Source organism: Cupressus sempervirens, chromosome 6, assembly GCF_028749045.1.
Source record: "Cupressus sempervirens isolate cs-2001-9-10 chromosome 6, ASM2874904v1, whole genome shotgun sequence".
Lineage (NCBI taxonomy): Eukaryota > Viridiplantae > Streptophyta > Pinopsida > Cupressales > Cupressaceae > Cupressus > Cupressus sempervirens.
In genome coordinates, this window is record NC_143123.1 from 425,878,861 (window position 1) to 425,901,208 (window position 22,348).

A 22,348-nucleotide genomic window follows, 5' to 3' on the forward strand; every position below is an offset into this window, starting at 1 on the left:
ACCTAATGACTACCTCTAAGCTGTGCTTAAATACCCGTCAGGGAAAACTTTTTGAGGGTGTACAAAGATAGCCGACGGCAACACAAACTACAGAAACAAAAATAAGAATGGGTCTGAGATACAAAAAAATCAATCGGCCTGTTACAATAGTTTGATAAATGATTTATTTTATAACAAGAACATTACAGACTGAGCCACCATGATCCCTAAGACTTCATCCAAATGTCCTAGGTGTTCTTCCCAAGTTTTGTTGTAAATAAGGATATCATCAAAGAATACCAGCAAGCACTTATGCAATTGTTTGTTGAAGATGTGATTCATGCAAGATTGAAAAGTAGCTAGTGCATTCGTTAATCTGAACGGCATGACTAGGAACTCATAATGGCCATAGTGACAATGAAAAGTCGTCTTCTCCACATCTTCCCGCATGCAGATCTGATGGAATCCGAAACGGAGATCTATTTTAGAAAAATAAACCACACCATGCACTTCATCCAACAATTCATCGATCTTGGGAATAGGGTATCTATTTTTTATTGTCTTCTTATTTAATGCACAGTAGTCCACACACATGCGCAATGTCCCATCCTTCTTTTTTACCAATACTATTGATAATGCAAAAAGGCTAGAGCTGCAACAAATCCATCCTTTCTCGAGCAACTCCTAAATCGTCTTCTCAATCTCATCTTTGAATTTTTTGGGAGGGCAATATGGCATGGTGATAATTGGTTTGGCGCCAACTTCCAACTTGATGGTACGCTCAAAACCACGATAGGGAGGTATGCCAGGAGGGATGTCTATAAAAACTCTATGGGTACTCGAGATAGTCTAAAGATCATCATCCTAGTGGGGTGTCTGTTGTTCTTTTATTGGTTCTGTTGAAACCAAACAATGTGCAGCTCAAGCAATGTCATCATGCCGAAAAATGGCCTCCATCCGTTGTACCAAAACTTTCTTTAGTCTTGCATTGGCCATCCCACAGAGAACCTTATTTCCATTGACAACAAAAGTGAAGTCCATTCGCTTAAAACTTTGTGTATTCATCTAGTGACTCCATCCACTATATGCCCAGAATAACCTCCATATCATCCAGGTCTACTATAAAGAAATCCTTTGTCAGAGTGTGATTAGCCATGGTGATACTCAGTTGGGGAACAAGGTGTGTGTAAAAGTGTTCCTTCGACGACCTAACCTGGAATCTTGTGTGTCTCTATAGGTAGACCTCTTCTTTTCACCAAAGATCAGTTTATGAAATTTAGAGTGGCTTCGCTATTGAGCATCACCATGACTCTCTGTCCTTGAAGGGTTCCTCATACTCAAAATACCATACATCTCAAGCTCCCAGCCAAGGCAATGGTTCCTCCATGTCGTACCAATGCGGTGATCCTCTTCGTACGGTTCAAATTAACCATTTTGGAGTCCTCTCGGATGTGATTGTCGTCTATGGGTATATTCTTCTAATCATCCTCATCATCTAACACAACCTCGATGTAGTGTATTTTCCCTTTACCAAAGCATTTGTGCCCATGTTCCCACGACACCCTACAATTGAAACATAATTTCTTCCTTCAGAACTCCTACCTAGTAGCTTCGTCCAACAAATGCTTCTTTGGCAGAGGTTTGTTATCTTTGTCCCTTGGGAACACTGGCGGTTTGGAGTGGGTGTACCCTCAAGCGGATGATGTCGATAATGATGCCATGCTTCGCACCTTTTTTACAGCCTTTGAAAGGGTGGCAGGATTGAAACCCTTAACCCAACCCCCCAGTGGTTTTGTCAATTCATCTATGAAGAGCACTATCCTTCTCCATTCAGAAATATTCATACCCATAACAGAGAGTCCTAAAATTCTGTGATGAACTGGTCGACCGATCCAGTTTGCCTCAATTGTGCCAACTCTTTAAAATTAAGTTTTGGATCTTTACCATCAAACAAATCTATCAATCTTTCAATGAATTCTACATGAGTATTGACTTGGTCATGCCCCAACGTAATGGTGTCATGATGCCACCATTCATGTGTCACTCCCTTCAAGTGGAGTGCTACAAATTTAATTGCTTCTTCTTTTGGCATGGGATTAAGCTAGAAGTAAGTATTGGCCTTTATTACCCATGCCTGGGCAAATATGGATTTGGATCCGTCAAATGGTGATAGATTTACTTTACTCAACTTTCTTCTGAGATCATTGTTAAAATATCCTTTGTTTCCGCCTCTAGAATATCGCATTCTCAATTCTACGTAATCTTTGTAGGATATATCCTCTTCCAAGTTTGCATTCTTCCAATCTTCTTTCAACTATTCTTGAACTTCCTCAAAGTTTGGTTGCCTTCCTACATGTGGTACCTCCGTCTGTGGAGGGAAAGTTGGCATGGAAGGTTGAGAGGATGCTAGATGGGGATTTGCCTTTCCCGAGACCGAGTCGGTACTAAGACTATTTTGTTCCCTAGATATCTTATTGTCTACCAGTTTCTAGAGAGTTTCTTCCCTAAGTCACAGAGTGTCATTGATCTGAGCCTCTAATTCCTCAAAAGATCCCTCAATAGTGCCATGAGTTCGGTAGGAGTGGGTTCTTGATCTGCCATTCTATCAATTGAATGGGATCTCCTTATTTTCCAGCTATAAATTTTCATTCATTATCTATGGGTTGGCAAAATCTATGGCTCAAATACCACTATAATGTCCCTTTCCCCTTCCAACTTAGTCAAAACCTCCAACACATTCTAACTGTGAAATGCCTATCAAGTATTCGAACAAACTGTGCATAATGGGGAGGTCATACGATAGTGTTGGAAGTCGTACAATGATTAGTGTGTCCATACTCTGGTTATTATGATTCGTATAGTAGCAAGAGTAGAGAAGGGGTACAGTGTACAATGTATAGAGTCTGTACGATGAGGGTGTAGGGGAGGATGTATGGTAGCAAGATATCTGTACGGTGATGGAATTGGCAGGTTGTGCGGTTGGGAATGTGACGGTACACAAAGGCACAAATACTAATGTAAATCAAGTTTCAAAGAGATAAACAATACCTTCACCAATTATACAAATGTAACCCAATACAAGCAATTGCATTTCAATGGAGAATATGTATATTTGCAAACAAGAATGTTGCTCCAATTTGCCAAATCCGAACCAAGAAATACAGAGACGGAATAGGGTGAGAGTTGAGTCCCACCGAAACCAGAGTAGCCAAGTAGGGAAGACCTTTCACTTTTGAAATGGTGAACCATACTAAACTCAAATAGGAATTCGCAGTACAAAGAAAATAATCTAAATCACATGACAACTACTACCTACATGTGCTTAAATACTCTTCGGAGAACTCCCAAGGGTTTACAAAGACGGTCAATAGCAACAATTATGAAAACAATTAAAATAAAAATGGGTCCAAGATATACTAAATCAATCGGCCCGTAAACAATGCTTTGATTATTTATTTATTTTATGATGGGAACAATAGATTCGATGGCATCAAATTTAGCTTGTCACATAAGATGTCAGGCCTAAGGCTTGCCACCAAAATTGGCTATTTAATTTGAGCCGTTTGAGGGTTTTAAAATCTTGTTTATCATTCAAAGACCTACCAATTTCCTTAGTTTCATAAATTTTGACTAGAGAATGATAAGTCAAATTGCATACTTTTTATCAAACCCTAGGTGATTGAGGGTTTTAGACCACCCGATGTTGTTTTAATTGCCAAATGATATAGAATGCACTTAAAAACTTCAAACCAAATGCAACATGAAGGTCAAACATAGTAGTTTGATGATCTACAAATTAAACATATTCTGACCAAGAAGTATAGATTACAAAAACAGATGTGACTCTAAGAAAATTCCAATAATTTTACTACTTTAGTGCTTCAAAACTTAACGTATGCATCCACCCCTGAGACATTTATAGATTGAAGTCCAACGACCATAACCATGCCCCAACTAAATTTTGAACTAGGTGATCATTGGAGACAAAAGTGCAACTTCTCGGCCAAAGTTGCAAAGAAGTCAACTTTTGCAACTTCTAGCAATTTTGTCATCTAGCCATCACATGCCCCCGATTTGTTTACATTTCATGTATACATGAAATATGACTAGAATAAGTCGTTTCTCACTTGGTCTCACCATTTTTTACCATTTGACCAAAATTGACCTACTAGCCCTAATTGGTCCTAAATGACATTTTTGGCTAATTTTGGCCTTACATTATTTTCATCTTATTAAATAAATTACATTGATGACCCATAAGGCCTTATTATATTCATCTTATCCTATTTGATGTCCACCTATCCTTGGCTTAGATTTGACCAGTTGATGCTCTGATATAATATGCTATGAATCAATAGTAACGCATGGGCTTCAGCAATCCACTAGTTGTCACTACATTCAAATATAAATTCCATTCTCTTTCTCATATTATTCGATGTATTTTATAGTCTTATTCTCCATGCATAAATTGTGTATAATTCTTACCCTGTTTGATGTATTATATAATCTTCTTCCCCCATTTTGGATTGAGAATTTATTCCCATACATACACAACAATGTCTCTTGGTTGGAGAGACAAGTCTCTAATTTATTAATTAATAGTTTTTGCATGCTTTTGTGCTTGCAACAATGAGCTGATAGGTGTTTGATAATAAAATTATCTTTTAAATATCATTTTGTGTGCATAAATTAAATTATTAAATAAAATGAATTTTAAAAAATGTTATTTTAAATAGACTAAGAAATATTATTTATTTATATTCAATAGATCATATATGAATAAAATGATCACCTAAAAAAAAAAGCATTATCTATTAAAATGGCTCTGCTCCCAAAGAAAACTACAAACTCTAATGAGAACATGGACGAACAAATATACCGATTCAGTAAAACAAAGTATTGTAGAAGCAGCCCACATATGACAGCAAATCATTTTCAAGCTTTGTATCTCTCTGATGAATTGCCAAAAGGGCTCGAAGATCCGAAACTTAGAATCACATCCCTGGTAGCCAAGAAAGGCAATCAAAAAGCGAAGGAATCTTGCACAAATGGCAATATCCCATCAGTTCCTAATCAAAATCAATAGGCAGCATTCTTCACCAAGACAAAATATGCAAGCAAGCAGAGCTCGGACAAACAAGAAAGTAATTTAGCTCCCTTGTCAAAGTTTCCTCGGCATCTACCATCTAGACAAGATAAACTAGGGTTTAATCATCATAAGAAAAAAGAAATTTCTCAGGAATTAAACCTGGGCATCAAAGCACGAAATCTAACTAATCTGATGATGGATGGCATATAGTAGTCAGAAAAAAATCTTGACATAAGGCCAAAGAATCTGCAAACAGGGGTTTTTCTCCTCAAAGGTCAAATCAAGTTCTCCTAGCGAATAATATAGTTTCACACGGTAACCCTAGATTTGAAGACAAGGGAACATCCACAAAGCAACACCTTAGAAACAGAATGTATGGAGAGAAATGGTCTTAGAAACTTATTACAGGAAAACCGTTGATAAATCACAATGCTCCGAATATAGCGGCTCAAAATAAAAGAACCATAGCAGGTAAACCCAATCTTATTATCAAGGATATAAAAGCTTCAAGATTTACTACACTAACAATCAGTAATAGGAAAAAGATCAACGAAGATACATTAATCATTAGCAACCACTTTAGCAAAGAATGTTGGTTCGAATGTAAAGCATCAGGCATCTTCGCTATTTGAATGGCCCAAGGGCAAAGCATGCAAAATTTTATAGTGGCTACAGAAAGCATTTGATATGTTAATTTCTTAAATCCAATATCTAGGTAAATAGATCAGATCTAGATTTACACTACTAGATTTATTTAAAAAAATAAAGCAATGGGAATCTTAGAAAAGCAAAACACATTCATTCACAATTCATATGTTCTTCAATCAGTCCATCATTCAAAATAACTTCAAAACTTACAAGAGCTCCCAGTGCATGGGAAAATGGCTCTGAAACAAGTTACAAACAAAATGGCAAACCTGAAATATACTTTGTTTTGCTACCCTTTCCTTTGTTCTTATCTATCATAAACTTTCTTCTTTCTGCCCTACTGAAAATCAGAAATCTCTTCTCTGATTTTCTCTCTCTCAATGTCCTCCTTGAGAAAGATTATTAAATTCTATTTAACCCTTAGATTCCTTTAATAATAGCAATTGTGAAAAGTAGAGTCCTACTTGAAGTCTACTACCATAAAGTAGAGTCCTACTTGAACTCTTCTTCTTAGGTGACTACTTTAATTAGTTAGGTGGATAAAGTAGAGTTCTATTTGAACTCTACTTCCTCAAAGTAGAGTCCTACTTAAACTCTACTTCTAACTTACCTTTATGAGCTACGATTATCAACATGATAGATAAGTATTTCTTCCATTGTTGATTGATTAGTTTATCTTCACTGTAAACGCATAATAATTAAGAATGAGTTACTCAATGAACCACTATGCTTTTTCAAAGGCTATAGTGTTGCTTTTATAGAATGGGAACCTAATTTTGAAAGAGAAAAGGTGAACACATTATTGCTTCCTACTTGGGTAGCTATTAAAAACATGCATGTGGAATTATTCCACGATCACATAGTTAATCAAATTGGAAACTCGATAGGAGAAACCCTAGGCTTCGACCCTTACTACATGGATTTGAATGTAATCAAGATTTTAGATAAAATTAGAGGTCATTCTCAAGAGTTGCAACCTATTAAAATCATTACAAATAGATCTATATATACTCTACCAATAACTCAATATTATGGAAACATTCAGAGTCTAGCTTATTACGATAATAGATAATCGTCTATTATTAGTTAATGGTAATCTATTGTAAATATCTAGTTAGCCTTAGTTAGCTGTAGCTTTTTTCCTAAGTTGCCAGATTCATACCCTGCTGCCCGGATTCGAGTCCAAGTCCGCACGGGTCCAAATTCACCCCTGGGTTCGCTGCGAGTCCGGGCAGGGTCCTTAGTTTTGACTGTGGATTCGTCCGGGTCCTTGCTGGAGCGAACCCAGACGAACCCACAGCGAACCCAGGGCTGAAAACAACTTTAAAGAGTGTTTTTTAAATTGTTTTCTTCTGTAACTCTTAAAGGAACTTAATAAAAAACATTTCACTCATCTAATCCCTTATGTCAAGGAGGAGGACGATGATATAGCAGCATATGGAACTAGTGGAACCAGTTTGGGTTCCAATGATGAAGCTCTAGATATAGTTGCAGTTGGGGATGAAGCCATTGATCTCTCATTTTATGATGATCCAATTGACCCTTGAAGGGCATTTGATACTATGATTATTGATAAACTACTAAACACTTGTCATCTATCATCATGTTTCAAACTTTATTATTTGATGAACTAGTCTTTGTTTTGCAATTTAGTAATTCAATGTATTATTTGATGAACTAGTCCATGTTTTGCAATTTAGTAATTCAATGTATAATCTTCTTTACAATCATGAAGATAGATTAATGAGCGAGTATTTAATGTTTTTAGATTCAGGTAAAATCATGTTTTGAAGGGACCCAAAACCCTTTGGCATTTGGCATTGATCAATGATCAAGCAACAATTGTTCACATTGTGAAATGATTTTGTTTTGCAACTATGCATGTTTCTCTTTTGTGTGTGTGTGTCTCTCTCTCTCTCTCTCTCTCTCTCTCTCTCTCTCTCTCTCTCTATATATATATATATATACACTCACGAACCCACCCACGAACCCAAATGGGGAAAAAAAAAATTGCCCGAACCCACGAACCGAACCCCGAACCTGAACCCGTCCCCGAACCCGAATCGTCAACTTAGCTTTTTTCACTTTCTCAGCTACAATAGAATGTTTCTATTCTTTACGATCGTTTCCTAAGGAAACATCATTTTATTCTTTTGTATATAATGACCTTTCGGTCCCTATTAATAACAGGGAAGTATTTTACCAATTACTTTGTAATATGGTATCAAAGCCTAGACTTCAAATTTTTCCGAATTTTTTACAATTTCTTTCGAAATTATCTACTCCAAAAATTTTGAAATTATTTCTAAAGTCTTTCATGGTTTTTTACATGCTTCATAATACCTAGTCACAGCTAGGGTTTCAAAGACAAAGATCTATGAATTCGTCTGAAAAAGAGGTGTATTTTCTTGGGCATTTTTCTAAAAATAAAAAATCAGCAAATTAGCGATTTCTTGGCATTTTGTTTTTGGTGGTTTTTGCCCTCTGTAAATCGCGACTGGAACAGTTGCGTCTCCAAACTGCGACCTGCACGATTTCCTGCTCAACCCATGATTGCAACTCATGGCATAATTGGTGCCCTCGTTTCTTCAAGTCACCATTTTTCTAGCCATGTTCCTACTGAAGAAAGCATTATTATTTGCGTTCTTTGGAACTCAAACCGACGATTTTTGCCCCTAAAATCATCACTTGTTTGGCCTACAAAAACCAATTTTTTGCCATTTCAACCATTCATGGCTATCGACTGTGTTTTTTTCGAAACCCTAATTTTTGAGCTCGAAAAAATATCTTGATTTCAAATTCTTAGTGGTTTTTTCAAGAGCTCAACTGGGTCGTCGTCAGATTTTTTGGGTGCCTCGATTTTTGAGCCAATGGATTCAAAAGATGACACCATATTCCTTCTAAGTTTTTCGAGCTCTCTTATGGATCACTCTTCGATTTTTTAGGGTCTTCTATTTTTTAGCCTCTAAGAACGTGTCTTCGTCGATTTTCACAATTTTTCATTGAACAACGTGCCATGGCATCTTTGACAAACATTCTGCTCGAGCACAACTCAAATTTCAATGGTCGAGATTATGGCACTTGGATGCAACAGATCATCGCAATTTTTGAATATCGGAACACCGATCAACTTGCACTAGGTGTTACGAAGCGTCTCACTGCTCTGGGTTTTGATCAGGATACATGGGATCTGAATAATCGAGAGGCAGTGATGCTTTTCAAATTATTCATGGTTGATGATCAGCTTTCTCAGATTCCATCCGACAAGACAGCTGTCAAGATTTGGACACACCTCAAAGGTCGTCATTAGACTTCTAACAAAAGTGGAGCTTTCTTTTTGAAGAACACTCTGTTTTCTATTGTCATGGATGGGCGCACCTCACTCTAGGCACACCTGAATCCAATTCAGGAAATTTGTGATTAATTACTTGCCATCGGTCACAAGATGAAAGAGGATATTGTGGTTATCTCTCTTCAGAGTTTACCAAAGTCCTGTGAGCATTTTATCGAGACTCAACATCACATCTTCTGGTGTTGATTTGAAGTTCACTGATCTCTGCACATTGCTACTTTAGCAAGACTAGTGTAAACAACATTTTGGTAGCAGCTCCACCTCCACCTCCACAAAGCAAGCCTTTTCTGCAAAATCCTTTCAGAAGGATAAAAACAATTTTCACCAGCCATCTCAGCTGAAGTCTTCTACTCCACCATCAGATGGTTCCCGAAAGAAGAACATTCAATGCAACTAATGCCACAAGTTTAATCACATTAAGGCAGAATGTTGGAAATGCTTAGCTGCACAATCTAAGCAATTAGGTTCGCAGCCCAAGTGAACAGTGCAGAGCACACTGAGCAGACGAAGTCTACCTTTTACGCCTTCATGACTAAAAGATTTGCAGATCATATGAAGTTGTCTGCCTGGTACATTGTTTCAGGTGCCTCTCGTCATTTCACTCACTGCAAAGACTGGTGTACTGACTACCAGCCTTATTCATACTCTGTTTTTTTGGTGACGGAGAAGAGTAAACAGTTGTCGACAAAGGCAATATTCAAATTCAGGTTGCTAGGAGGAACCTCATATTTCTCGATGTGTACTATGTTCCAGGGATGGAACTAAATCTACTCTCAGTCAATCAATTGCTACGACATTCTCCACACTTGGATGTCACCTTCAGTTTACATCAGTACACCATCACTGATCGAGCGACTCAATCTATTGTTGCAATGGGTCTTGAGGATCGTGGTCTTTTCAGACTTACTGATTCTGGTGATTCTCAGTACTTCGCTATGGCTACTCAGCAGCCTTCTGTCAGCACACTTTGGCATCAGTGATATGGGCACTTTAAAATATGCATTATCTCTCACAACTTGCTTGGGATGAGCTTGTTCTTGGATTGCCAGAGATTCAAACTGAACAACTTGTAGTTTGTGATGCATGCCAGGCTGGGAAGCAACATCGCACACCTTTCACCAATGGCAATTCATGGCAAGCTTCTCAAGTACTTCAGGTTGTTCGTGCCGATAATTGCGGCCCTATTGCCACTCCTTCTATTCTTGGGTCCAGGTATTTTCTATTGTTTGTTGATGATTTCGGTAGAAAAATGTGGGTGTATTTCCTTAAAAAGAAATTAGATGCACTTCCCGTATTTCGGAAGTTTAAACCTTTAGTTGAAAAAGAGTCTGGGAAATCTATTATTACTCTTAGATCAGACAATGGGGGGAATTTCACTCTAATGTTTTCTCCAGCTTCTTGGATACACATGGCATTAAACACCAGTTAACCACACCCCACACGCCACAACAAAACAATGTAGTTGAACATCGAAACTGGACAATCACCGAGATGGCTCAATCTATGCTCGAATGCAAACATGTTCCAAAGAAGTTTTGGGCAGAAGCATTTAACACTGTCATTTATCTATTGAATTGGTCACCCACAGTGGCTGTCAAAGGTAAAACTCCGAAAGAGGCCTGGTCAGGTCGCAAGCCCAGAATTAGTCACCTAATGGTTTTTGGCTCCCTTGCTTTTGTTTGGATCTCTGATGCATCATGCACCAACTTAGATGCCAAGAGTCAAAAACTCATGCTTGCTGGATATAGCAGTCTTCACAAAGCCTACCGCCTAACCGATATAGAGACATCTCGTCTCATCTACAGCCGTGATGTAGTCTTTGATGAGCAGCGAGGACCTTTCATGCATGTTTCTCATGTTCCTGATCCAGCAGACCAGCCTATGAAGGCTTATGACTTGGGAGTTCGGCCTCCATTAGGTCCACCCAATGGGAGGGCTCTAGTAGCTCCTGCAACTCCAGTTATACCAGTGATCCCTGTACAGACACCTCTGGTTTCTTCTGCAGGATCACCTCGATTTGTAGATGCTTCACCTGAGTTTGATCCCGATTCTTCTGATGAGGAACCTGATCGCCAAGCATCTCCTAATACTCATGTTGGTCGTTCTCCTCTTCGGCCTAAGTGGTGGGCTAAGACACTTGTTGATCTTCGTGATGACGAGCTTATTGATGGGAGAACTGCTAAGAAAAAGAGCAAAACTATAGAGTCTATTAACTTTGCTCTCATGGCCAACATTCACAATGTTTTTGAACCTCAAACATATTCCGAGGCTAAAGGAATTCTAGAGTGGGAACAGGCCATGACATCTGAACACCAAAGCCTGCTGAATAACAACACCTGGATCCTTTCTGATCTTCCACCAAAGAAGAAACCCATGGGCTGCAAATGGGTCTACAGAATTAAATACAAATCAGATGGTACTTTGAATAAGTACAAAGCTTGTTTAGTAGCGAAGGGCTTTTCTTTGCATCAGGGCATTGATTATGAGGAGACCTTTGCACCTACTACAAAGATGACAGAATCAGATTAGTCCTAGCCATGGCAGCACAGTTTAGTTGGAAGGTCCATCAGATGGACGGCAAGAGTACTTTCTTGAATGGTGATCTCTATGAAGAGGTCTACATGACACAACCTCTTGGTTTCAAAGTTGTTGGTAAAGACTATTAGGTTCTCAGATTGGTAAAAGCTATCTATGGCTTGAAGCAGGCCTCGTGGGCATAGTACATAAAAATTGATAAGTACCTCAGTGATCAAGGCTTCAAGAGGAGTTCTTCAGACTCAAATTTGTACATCAAGACTACTGACAATGACATCATCCTTCTAGTTATTTATGTGGATGATTTAATCATCACTGACAATTCAACGTCTTTGATTCAGGGAATCAAACAAAATTTATGCCAATCTTTTGATATGACTAACCTTGGGCTCATGCATTATTGCCTAGGTGTTGAAGTTTGGCAACAATCTTCTGGTATATTCATCTCTCAATCCAAATATGCCAGGGCCCTGTTAGACAAATTTTGTATGCAAGATTGCAAGTCTGCATCTACACCTATGGAGAAAGGTCTCAAGTTATCCACAAAGTCTGATTCTCCTTCCATTAATGACACTACATACAGGGAACTAGTAGGCAACCTCATCTACCTCTCTGCTACTAGGCCCGATATCAATTTCACAATCAGTTATATCTCACGCTTTATGACAGCTCCTAAGGCTGATCATTGGATGGCAGCAAAGCGTGTGCTTCGTTATGTAAAGGGCACTTCAGATTATGGATTTCAATACTCTTGAAGTTCTAATCCTAAACCCAGTGGGTTCACAAATTCAAATTGGGCAGGCTCTATTGATGATGAAAAGTCAACTTTTGGATATGTGTTCAGTTTGGGATCTGATGCAGTCACATGGACCAATAAGAAGCAACAGGGAGTTTCTCTCTCCTCTACAAAGGCCGACTACAAAGGGACTGTTAAGACAGGATGTGAAGTTGTTTGGCTTCATCAGATGCTTGAGGATATGTAGATGTCACCAATAGGACCGACTACTCTATTTGTTGATAACAAATGCGTTATCAAGTTAGCCCGAAATCCAGTCTTCCATGAACAAACCAAACATGTGGATGTTCACTGTCATTACATACGACAGCAGGTTAAAGAAGGGACAATAGATTTGTAGTATGTTCCGACCACAAATCAGACTGCAAACATTCTCACCAAGCCTCTTGGTCCTGATAAGTTTGTCAAATTCAAAGGACAGCTTGGTATTCTAGATAGATAAACCATTAAGGGAGGGTATTACGATAATAGATAATCATCTATTATTAGTTAATAGTAATCTATTGTAAATATCTAGTTAGCTTTAGTTAGCTACAGTTTTTTTCGTTTTCTAAGCTAGAATAGAATGTTTCTATTCTTTACAATCGTTTCCTAAGGAAACATCATTTTATTCTTTTGTATATAATGATCTTTTGGTCCCTGTTATAACAAGCAAGTATTTTACCAATTACTTCGTAAAATAGCCCTATATGATTCAGATTCTAGATATAATTACCACTATGCTCATAGGAAGACAAATCTATACAAGAGGATCTTGTAACCTTAGGGAATTTTGAGCTCGAAGATCACTAGATGACAACAAAAGCCCAACTCCCAAAAAGGTAGTGATAGAGAAAGATGTGCGTAAAAGAAGTAGTCATCTAAGTAGACACAGATTAGGGAGCAAAATTATATATACATCCAAAGAAAAAAGGAGGAAAATTAAGAAAGGATGGCCTAAATCATATGCCAGAAGGGAAGCCAACAACCAATGAGGAAGAACCAAGGAAGCATCAACATCAGGACGATGAAGAAAAAAGGGAAAAGAATAAAGCATCCATTATCAACCCTTGGGACAACAGCAACACCCTTGAAGAAGGTGAAAACTTAGAAGAGGGTTTGGCTCAATATCCAGAGGAAAGCTCACCAACAAATAGCTTGGACTTGGTAGAACAAGAGCAGAACGGAAGTCTTAGCATCACTAAAGAAGGAATTGAAAAAACAGAGATAGCAGAAATCTTATTCCAAGACTTCCAAAACAAGAAAATGCAGTAGCACAATTGCAAGGCACTAACATCCAATAGGAAAAGGACAGTGAGAAGGATCAATGTGCAAAATGCCAACAGTAACAAGGATATATAGAGGAAACTCAGGAAAGTATGAGAAACTAAAATCAGCTAATCAAGGAAATAATTCTAATTCATAATGATATTTGCGATCAGTTAATGTTATGGCATAATGAGCACAACTCTCATAAACAAACTAAAAAGGAAAAGGATATTCCCAATCTAGGTATAACACAAGAATTAGTAAAAGATTTGGAGGAAGCAAATTCAAACATAGCATCCGCAACATTACCACATAAGAAGACAGCTACAAAAGGGATCATTGACAAAAGTATTTCATCAAACAATCAGTAAAAGAAATAGAAGAAACGACATTTAAACATTAAACTTTAAAGAAAAATAATATGGACAACAACATAGAAGAAAAGATGCAATCCCAACAAAATAGTATGATTTCAAACCTCTTCATTTTATTTTTAGATTTGCATTAGTTTTATATATAATATGTGCTCCTTCTATTTCAAGTTGCATAGGCAAGTGCTTCATCTTGCTTTCATATGCAGTTGGGATTAAAATCCCTATTCTTGAATGAAATTGTCAAAGAAAGTGATCTCATTTATGATTTATCGCATGCTTTTGGATCTAAAATCCCACTTGCATGCACTCCATTCATACCTTGCATACCGCTGCTACATGAATTAAATACTCGTGATGATGGTTGCTTGCATGTGCATGCACATTTACTTATGATGAAAACACAAAATCTCATGCTAGGTATACATCTTTCCATCCATTTTCATGTATTTCCCACGTATAAAGCTTATTGTCCGCCCATGCTTTTTACCTCCAAAAACCCATTTTTGGGGTTTTCCACCATATCGGCACATATTTTGAGCTTATTAAACCAAATACTCCATATGTCAAAATCCCAAAATCCACACTTGTACATCAAAAGTGTGCAATGGACTCATCTATGCTTGAAAGACCATATTATAGCTTTTCCTAGAAACTCAATAACGACAACATGCATAACCCCAGACATCAAAAGAAGAAAGAGGGACACAAGGCAATAATGATCACATAATGGAGCCTACAATGACAAGAGAGAATGATTGCATGCATAAAATGTTTCGAAGATGGAGATGGAGAGAAACAAATGTGTTTTTTAAGAGACCGCCACCATTATACTACAAAGCAATTAAGGATGCAAGTTCATGTTCCAAATAAATATGCTTCCACCAAACCCGAGCACATCAACCATTGAGCATCCTATAGCAGCATGAAGACAAAAAAAGGATGATGTAATAGATGTCATGTCTTGCCAGGCATTTAGAATATTTTCATCATGTAATTTCTAATTTGTAATTGACATATTACATGTAATGGAAAAACAAGATGTAATTGCATGTGATAGTATCGCATGCAAAATTCTAACATGTAATCAAGTTACAACTACATTAGGCATGCAATTTTGAATAAGTCAAAGTTAGTTAGGAGTTTGTTTTTTAATAGGTCAAGGTGGTTGAAGATTTCCCATTTTCTCTCCACCTTTCTCTCTCTTCTTTTCCTATATAAAGGAGGGAGCTCATTGTAAATAATGATCTTTTGACAAGGCAAGAAAACTTTGTCAGTTTGTATGTGCACTCTAAGACTTTGTGCTTGGATGTAAATCAGATTGCTTTCAGTAACAGGGGCAACTTGTTTTCAAACTTTGTGTTGATTCAAGGTGTTATGTGACAACATTTTATAGAAATTGATTGTGAATTTTAATGCTTTGTTCAAGAGGGATTTGAGTTCAATTGTGCAAACTTTGAGTTGCCTATTACATCCAAAGCCAATTTGAACTTTTGAAGACTTTGTGTTGCAGGAGGACAAATTGTGATAGATAGTAGTGGCTGCAAGTATTAGGAAATCAAAGACTTTGTGCTTTAATTATAGTATATTATTTCAATTTGGATGGTTGGCAAGAGACTGTGTGCTTGTTAGCTATTTGCTTTATTCTTCAAAAATGATTGATCATAAGAGACTTTGGGTTCTTACTATCAATCAAACAAATTAAGTTATAATTGTTGTCTTAAGAATTGTTCTTACATCAGTTACTAAGCCACCGGTATTGCCATAGCAATAGATGCATTTTGTTAATTCGCAAAGTAGTAGTTGTTACAGAGGAATTGATTAAGAGAACCGCCCAGTTGTCAATTTCAGTCAAGTTTATGTTGTAGCTACCTACGGTAAGAAGGGAGCCTCCCCTATTGCTGAGAGGAGAGATTTATCTCACTACATCATTGCCTAAAGTTTCCATTTTGTAAGTTGTAGTCTTAGTGACATACAAAAAAATTTGCCAACATTTATGAATGGATTTCTTGACATGATTTTGCCGTGAGCTTCTTGGCAATTGGTGTAACTTCCTAGGGTTTATGCAACTTGGAGAACATGATCTTCAAGAAATTCATTTGACATGTTGAAATAAACACTGAGATTTTATATAGTGTGGGTTTCATTCAAAAGTCCACTTAGAGCTTACAGGTGAAGAATCGATATAGTGTTTGAAGCAATTTGAAGGTTTTTTCAAAGGGTAATAGCAGAATTATACCTAGGCAGACAGCTAATACAGAAACGTAGATCTTGTATAGAATTTGAGGAGATCCAGCAGCAGTCGATCCTCATTGTGAGCCCACGTAGGTCTTAGAGTGCAATCCTCCAACTTCTAGGACCAAACGTGTGCTTAATTGGGGTCCTTAATTGACAAGAGGACTGGCATCCTAGGATATCTCAGTATGGCGTAATGATCTGAAGCGAAATTGGAGTTTCTCTATAAATGGCATTTGCATCTAGGTTTTTTAATTCAATAATTGCAAATGTTGCTTTGTAATTGTCAATTGATTTAAATAAAGAGATATTCTTGCCAGTATTTAGCAAGGGTTAAATTCATTTTATTGAATGTATTAAAACCTGCAAAAACAATCAAAATTCAAACATTTACAAAATTTGGTAGAGGTTGAGCCAACAGGGCTCTCACAGTATATCAGAGCAGTTTCTTGTCATCTTCACAGTATATAAGAGTACATTGAGCAATTGGGTGGACTCATCATCATTCTGCACAAACAGCGAACATTGCTACTTAAGTCTGCTTGAGTTGTCTTGCTGTCCCATAGGCTATTTTTAGCCTCATGGACGTTAAAATTTTATCTATCTATCTATCTATCTTGTAGGATTGGGTAATATATGCAGCCACAGAGATTTGATCCTAGCATATAATATTCACACAAGGGAAGAATAGAAGCCCAGATTGAACAAGTAGAAGAAACATAATTGAACACAATGGGCAACAGAAGAGGTGGTAGTCCACCTAGGAAGGCAAATATTAATGAGGATAGGGAAGCCATGGAAGTATTTATGGATCTTGCAGCAGGGCTGCAGCAGGTGACTACTGTTTTGCAGCAACTTGCCACAGCCATTCAGCAGATGTTTTTGTCTAGAGGGCAAAACTAGGACGGGAGGAGCATGGTAGTGCAATTGGGGCCCCTAGGGTGAGAGGAGCTCCTGCAGGTCAACACCCAAAGCAATAAAAATATATATTATATGTTTTAAAAACACAAAAAGCAATAAGTGTTTGGCATCAAGTTTATGTAAAAGCTTCATGAAGTAAATTGGCCATTACTACAAATAGACTTCTTGACATGGTTTTGGCGTGAGTTTCTTCTTGGGGCTTGGTGTAACTTTCAAGAGTTTCTGCAGCTTGGAGAATGACATCTTCTTCAAGAAATTCAGCTTTTGAGGTGTTGAAATAAACACTAAGATTTGTTATACTATGAGCTTCATTCACGATTCCATTTAGAGCTTATAGGTGAAGAATCAATACATGGTTTGAAGCAATTTGAAGGCTATTTCAAAAGTTAATATCAGAATTATACCTTAGGCAACCAGCTAATGCAGAAACACAGCCCTTATATAGAATTTGAGGAGGTCCAGTAAAGGCCGATCCTCATTGTGAGCCCGCATAGGTCATAGAGTGCAGCCATCCAACTACTAGGCCCAAAGGCATGCTTAAATGGGGTCCTTAATTAACAAGAGAACTGGCGTCCAAGGATATTTCAGTATGGTGTAAATTGTAATGATCTGAAGCGAAACTAGAGTTTCTCTTCTTATTTTTCAATATGGTGTTAGTGGGGTTTGCATCCAGGTTAAAGGTTAATGCAAAATTTCATTTCTTATTTTTCAATAATTGCAAATGTTGCTTTGCTATTGTCAATTGCTTGAAATAAAGATAAATCTCTGTGCCAGTTTTTAGCAAGGGTTAAATTCATTTTATTTATGCATTTTCAATTTAATGCAAACACACATGTGTGTGTGTGTCTTTGTGTGTGTGTTTGTGTGTAAAATACACGAACCTTGCAAAAAAAACCAAAATTCAGACATTTACAGAATTGTGTAGAGGTTGAGCCAGCAGAGCTTATCACAGTTTGATTTAATCAGTAAGGCTGTGGTCATGGTTTTATTAACGTTGAGATCTGGTACACTCCTTGACAGGGCATGACACACAGCACAATTTGAATTTGTACAATATCTTGCTGAAAGACATGTCACCTTCCACAAGGGACTCAAGATTCAAAAATAATATAGTGAATTAAAGAAAAACCAAAACTCTAGTCTTGGGACAGGTCAGTCATCATCTCTGCTCTATGTATCATTTTTTTCAGTGAGAATCCTTTGGGAAAATCAAAAGGGCAAATCTTAAACTATCAGTTTAACCTGCCAATATTTACTCTACCCTTAGCTTCCGTATATTACTTGCCATAAGCTATAAGCTTTTGTTTTGTTTAGGAATTCAACGTTTGTATTTCTGTTAAACATGGATTGTAATAACAATCAACATTATCTTAGCTCCTTTAGGCTTTGACACTAAATATGGGATAATTTCGAATTTGACAGCTAGAAGTAGACTTTGATACTACTTCCCAATCTTTTATTTCAGTACATGAGAGGATGATTGAAGTTTTTATTATATTGCAAGAATTTTGCTAGTACAGGTATCGGCCTTCTGTATCAAACAACCACCCCTGTTATTTGGTTATGAGCAAAATCAATGTTGTGAAGCTTAAGTGTTCCAAACAAGATGATCGAGAGTCAACTGTATAATTTTACTTCAAGCTTAGATTTGGTCTAGAATAATTGTTAAAGCTAAAGACTTCTGTTTCGTTTAGGAATTCAATGTTTGTATTTCCGTTAAACATGGCTTGCAATAAGTTAATGACCATCAACAAGATTATAGCAACTTCTACATTAAATCTAAACTTACTTCTAGTTTGAGAGCTATACGTAGAATGGTAGAACTTCCTGGTCTTTTATAATTTTATGGGAGAGCATGATTGCAGATTCTACTATATTGTGAGTTTTTTGGTAGTACAGCTATTGGCCTTCTGTATATAGCATCTATCTATGCTGTTTGGCTATGAACCACATTAATGTGCCTATCTCTTTAATCAATCATAACGTTTAGCTGAATCAAACAAGATGAGAACTGTCTTCCGAGATCCAATTGCCTAAATGATGCCAGTAATGGGTGTAATCAACTACAATGCTCTTACTATCCTTACTTGAGCTTCTTCTAAGCCCAACCAGTACTTCCTCCTGTCCCTCAAGATCTACCTATGGCTAGAGAGGTGGTGAATGGTTCCCTTAACACTTACACTTCACCCTTCAAATCCATCTCAGCCTTCCAGGTATCCACAAGCCTTCACAAAGGTAACCAAATTCCTCCTACACCTCACTCCCTTGCACCCTCCAGGATCTTAGGCCCTACTACACCCCATTACACTATTCTCCACCTTTTCACCAAGTTTCAAGACCAACCAATAGGTTTTCGGCACTCTCCTAAGCCTGAACAACAAGTTGCTCTAGGAGACCTAATAGGGGCTCTTCCTTGTAGCCCTATTCCACAGCTTTAATCACCAAAGTCACAAATCTTACAAAGAGACTACCAAACCAATTAGATAACCTTTCATAGGTCATGTAAACCTAACAAATCCCAAAAGGTGAGTTCTCGGTCTGTCCTCCTTACCCCTTAACTCTCAAGCCCTAGTTTAGGCCTAATTTGGACTAAAACTACAGTTTGCACTAAAATTCATCACACGCTAAACCCCACTTCAAGAATGGCTTTGCCAACACTTAGGACATCTCACAACACTTCCATCTTCAAAGTATCAAACATCTGCAACCCCCATATTGCCTTCTGCAATGTGATTCCTGACTGTCTGCACACTAAGCACATGAAGATGCTTAGCTTATTTGCTATCAGGAGACCCTAAGTTGGTGGGTAAAATGAATACAAGTTGTAATACTCTATTCTCCATCCTATACCCCTTCTGCACACCAATATTTAGGGCTTTTCACCGTGGGGTTTAGGAGGGAGAGTCCATTTGAGATAAAACCCTGGGTACAAATTAGGGTAACCAGTAGATAAAACTACAAAGTAAACTTTATTCAAATCTATTCTACTACAACCAAAGTAATTAACACTCTACAAAGTAAAATACAACTATTTACAATGAAAACATGTACCAAGAATGTCAACTGCAAGGAAATCCCAGACTGTACTTGCTGTCCTGCACAATTTTCCCACCAAAACTTGCTTATTTTATTGATTCAAACTTCCTTATCATGTCCAACCTCCTCCTCGGTTGGAAAACAATAAAATGTAGGTCATGTCTCTTGACCTTTCACATTCATTCCTCATTGTTCGACCATTACATGGCCATGACTGTTGGCCTTTCCAAAAATTGCAAAAGTTGCTCGGCAAAAAAATTTATTGCATGAGAACTTTTTTTTGGTCATTTTGCATCTTTTATTGATTTTCACTCAAAATACCATCAAATGCCTACAAATGCATGTCAAAACATAGAAGACTCCTAATAAACATAAAAATGCATAATTTTGGTCAAATATTAGCGTTGACCAACATTGAATAACCCAGATCTTGCTCATAGGTCTTATTACAACATGAATGAAACTTGCCTAAATGAAATTTAGATGCTTGAAACTTAACATAATGTTTTGTGTCAATTAAGACACTTATTATCAACCTAACATGTCCAAATTGAGGTTTGACCAGGCTGGTCAGGACCTTGGGCCCCTGCACCACTGAAGATAATAGCTTGAAAGTCAAGAACAGGTTAAGCATATGTGTATTGAGAAAATTTTTTAAAAATTAAAAATAGCAGTAACGTTCTATTTTTATCCCTACTTTTGGTTTGATGAAGCTCAATATCTTGGCTAAGGCGGATCAAACTCCCAGGATTATTATTTTTGTCATACGGCTCGCAGAATCTGACTTAGACTTGTGATGATAAACTCCTACCAAATTACCACTAGACCACGACTTAATTGACTTGTAGTCTTATTACTTCCTGTTAGACAAAACACAAGTTAACAACAAAGAAAGGAGGAAATAATTTCACCTAATATTTTGAAATACAGGGATTAGCTAGGACTTAAACCTAGGATCTCCTGTGGCACTTTAGTCCTTTTCAAGTTGGGAATTAGCCAGAGTATGGCTGAACCTCCAACAAATTCAATGTAAAATATTCTTGGATTCATAGAATGGAACTATTGCTAGAGGTTAAGAGGGTATAATATCAACCTCTATTCATAAATTACAGATATTAGGTTTAGTTCCTGTTCATCAAGCATATCGATCACCGCCACTACAAAATTCTGTTCGTGTCGATTCCTTTAGTCTCTCACAAAACCGAAGGACATCAAATAACAATAGTAGAATCACGTGGTAGTAGTATGGCACATCTACAGTAACCCCGGCAACAGAAGACATGATAAAATGTGAAAACTGGTTAAAAATAATGCAATCGACTTGCTGGATGTGGTGTACCAGCTGATAAGACGGGATGCAGGTTCCACAGAACCTGATGGAAGCTATACCCCTTAAAATTTGTATTGAAATTTGAGAAACAATTGAGTGACCATTAAAAAAAACTGTTTCAAGCAACCCTAGGTTGCCACCATGATTTGAATTCAACTCTACCAATACCCATTAGAAAATGCATATCAACAATGAGCGGTGAGGAGAACCCACGTTGAAATCTACTAGAAATAGCACCTAATGCGAGCTGAATGCAAGTTAGAGTGTGAAACAAAGTAGAGAAAGCAAACCTATAAGTAACGATGATGGGGAGCAGTCTTTGGTTGAGAATAATTTGCAAGTGCGTGTTTGGATTAAAGTTGTGAAGATGGTCAAGTCTAAGCTCAATAATGTCAGCGCCATCGGCTTTGGCCTGGTGCATTTGAATCACTGTCTCCTCCACAGAATTTGCAACCAGTGGACAGCAGACAAGACAACTAGCTTGTGCCATTGCTTTTACTTCTGTTGAAGATGACGAGTACTACGATCTTCCCGCAAACACCAATTGCGGACATGTTCAGCCATATTCGTGTTTTTAATTAAATTTGAGGAGCCACTGTTGCAGCGCACGGAAAAGCACATGGATGGATGAAGCAAAATGACAAATGGATGCGAAAATGAGATATCAACATCCAAACTTTGCCGAAAACATTATAGAAATAAAAAAGTTTGTCAATGAAAAATTTCACAATATGGACAAGACGCATAGGGCAAAAAAAATCTTATTACATTAAAGAATTTAATCCCACTTTTAGTCATGATGAAAAAG

The 22,348-nt window shown here is 37.5% G+C and overlaps 1 protein-coding gene across 2 annotated transcripts in view; it reads right to left on the reverse strand.

Annotated features, from left to right (window-relative positions):
* LOC149552867 (bifunctional 3-dehydroquinate dehydratase/shikimate dehydrogenase, chloroplastic-like) overlaps positions 1 to 22,086 on the reverse strand; it is a 230,513-nt gene extending 208,427 nt beyond the window's left edge. For both annotated transcript variants that reach the window (XR_016352975.1, XM_089788398.1), the window contains exon 1: positions 21,831 to 22,086. Coding sequence is in view for 1 of the 2 variants with exons in the window: in XM_089788398.1 (XP_089644524.1) it covers positions 21,831 to 22,030 (200 nt within the window). In the remaining variant the exon portion in view is untranslated. The remainder of the gene's footprint in view (positions 1 to 21,830) is intronic.
* Positions 22,087 to 22,348: the final 262 nt, after the last annotated feature.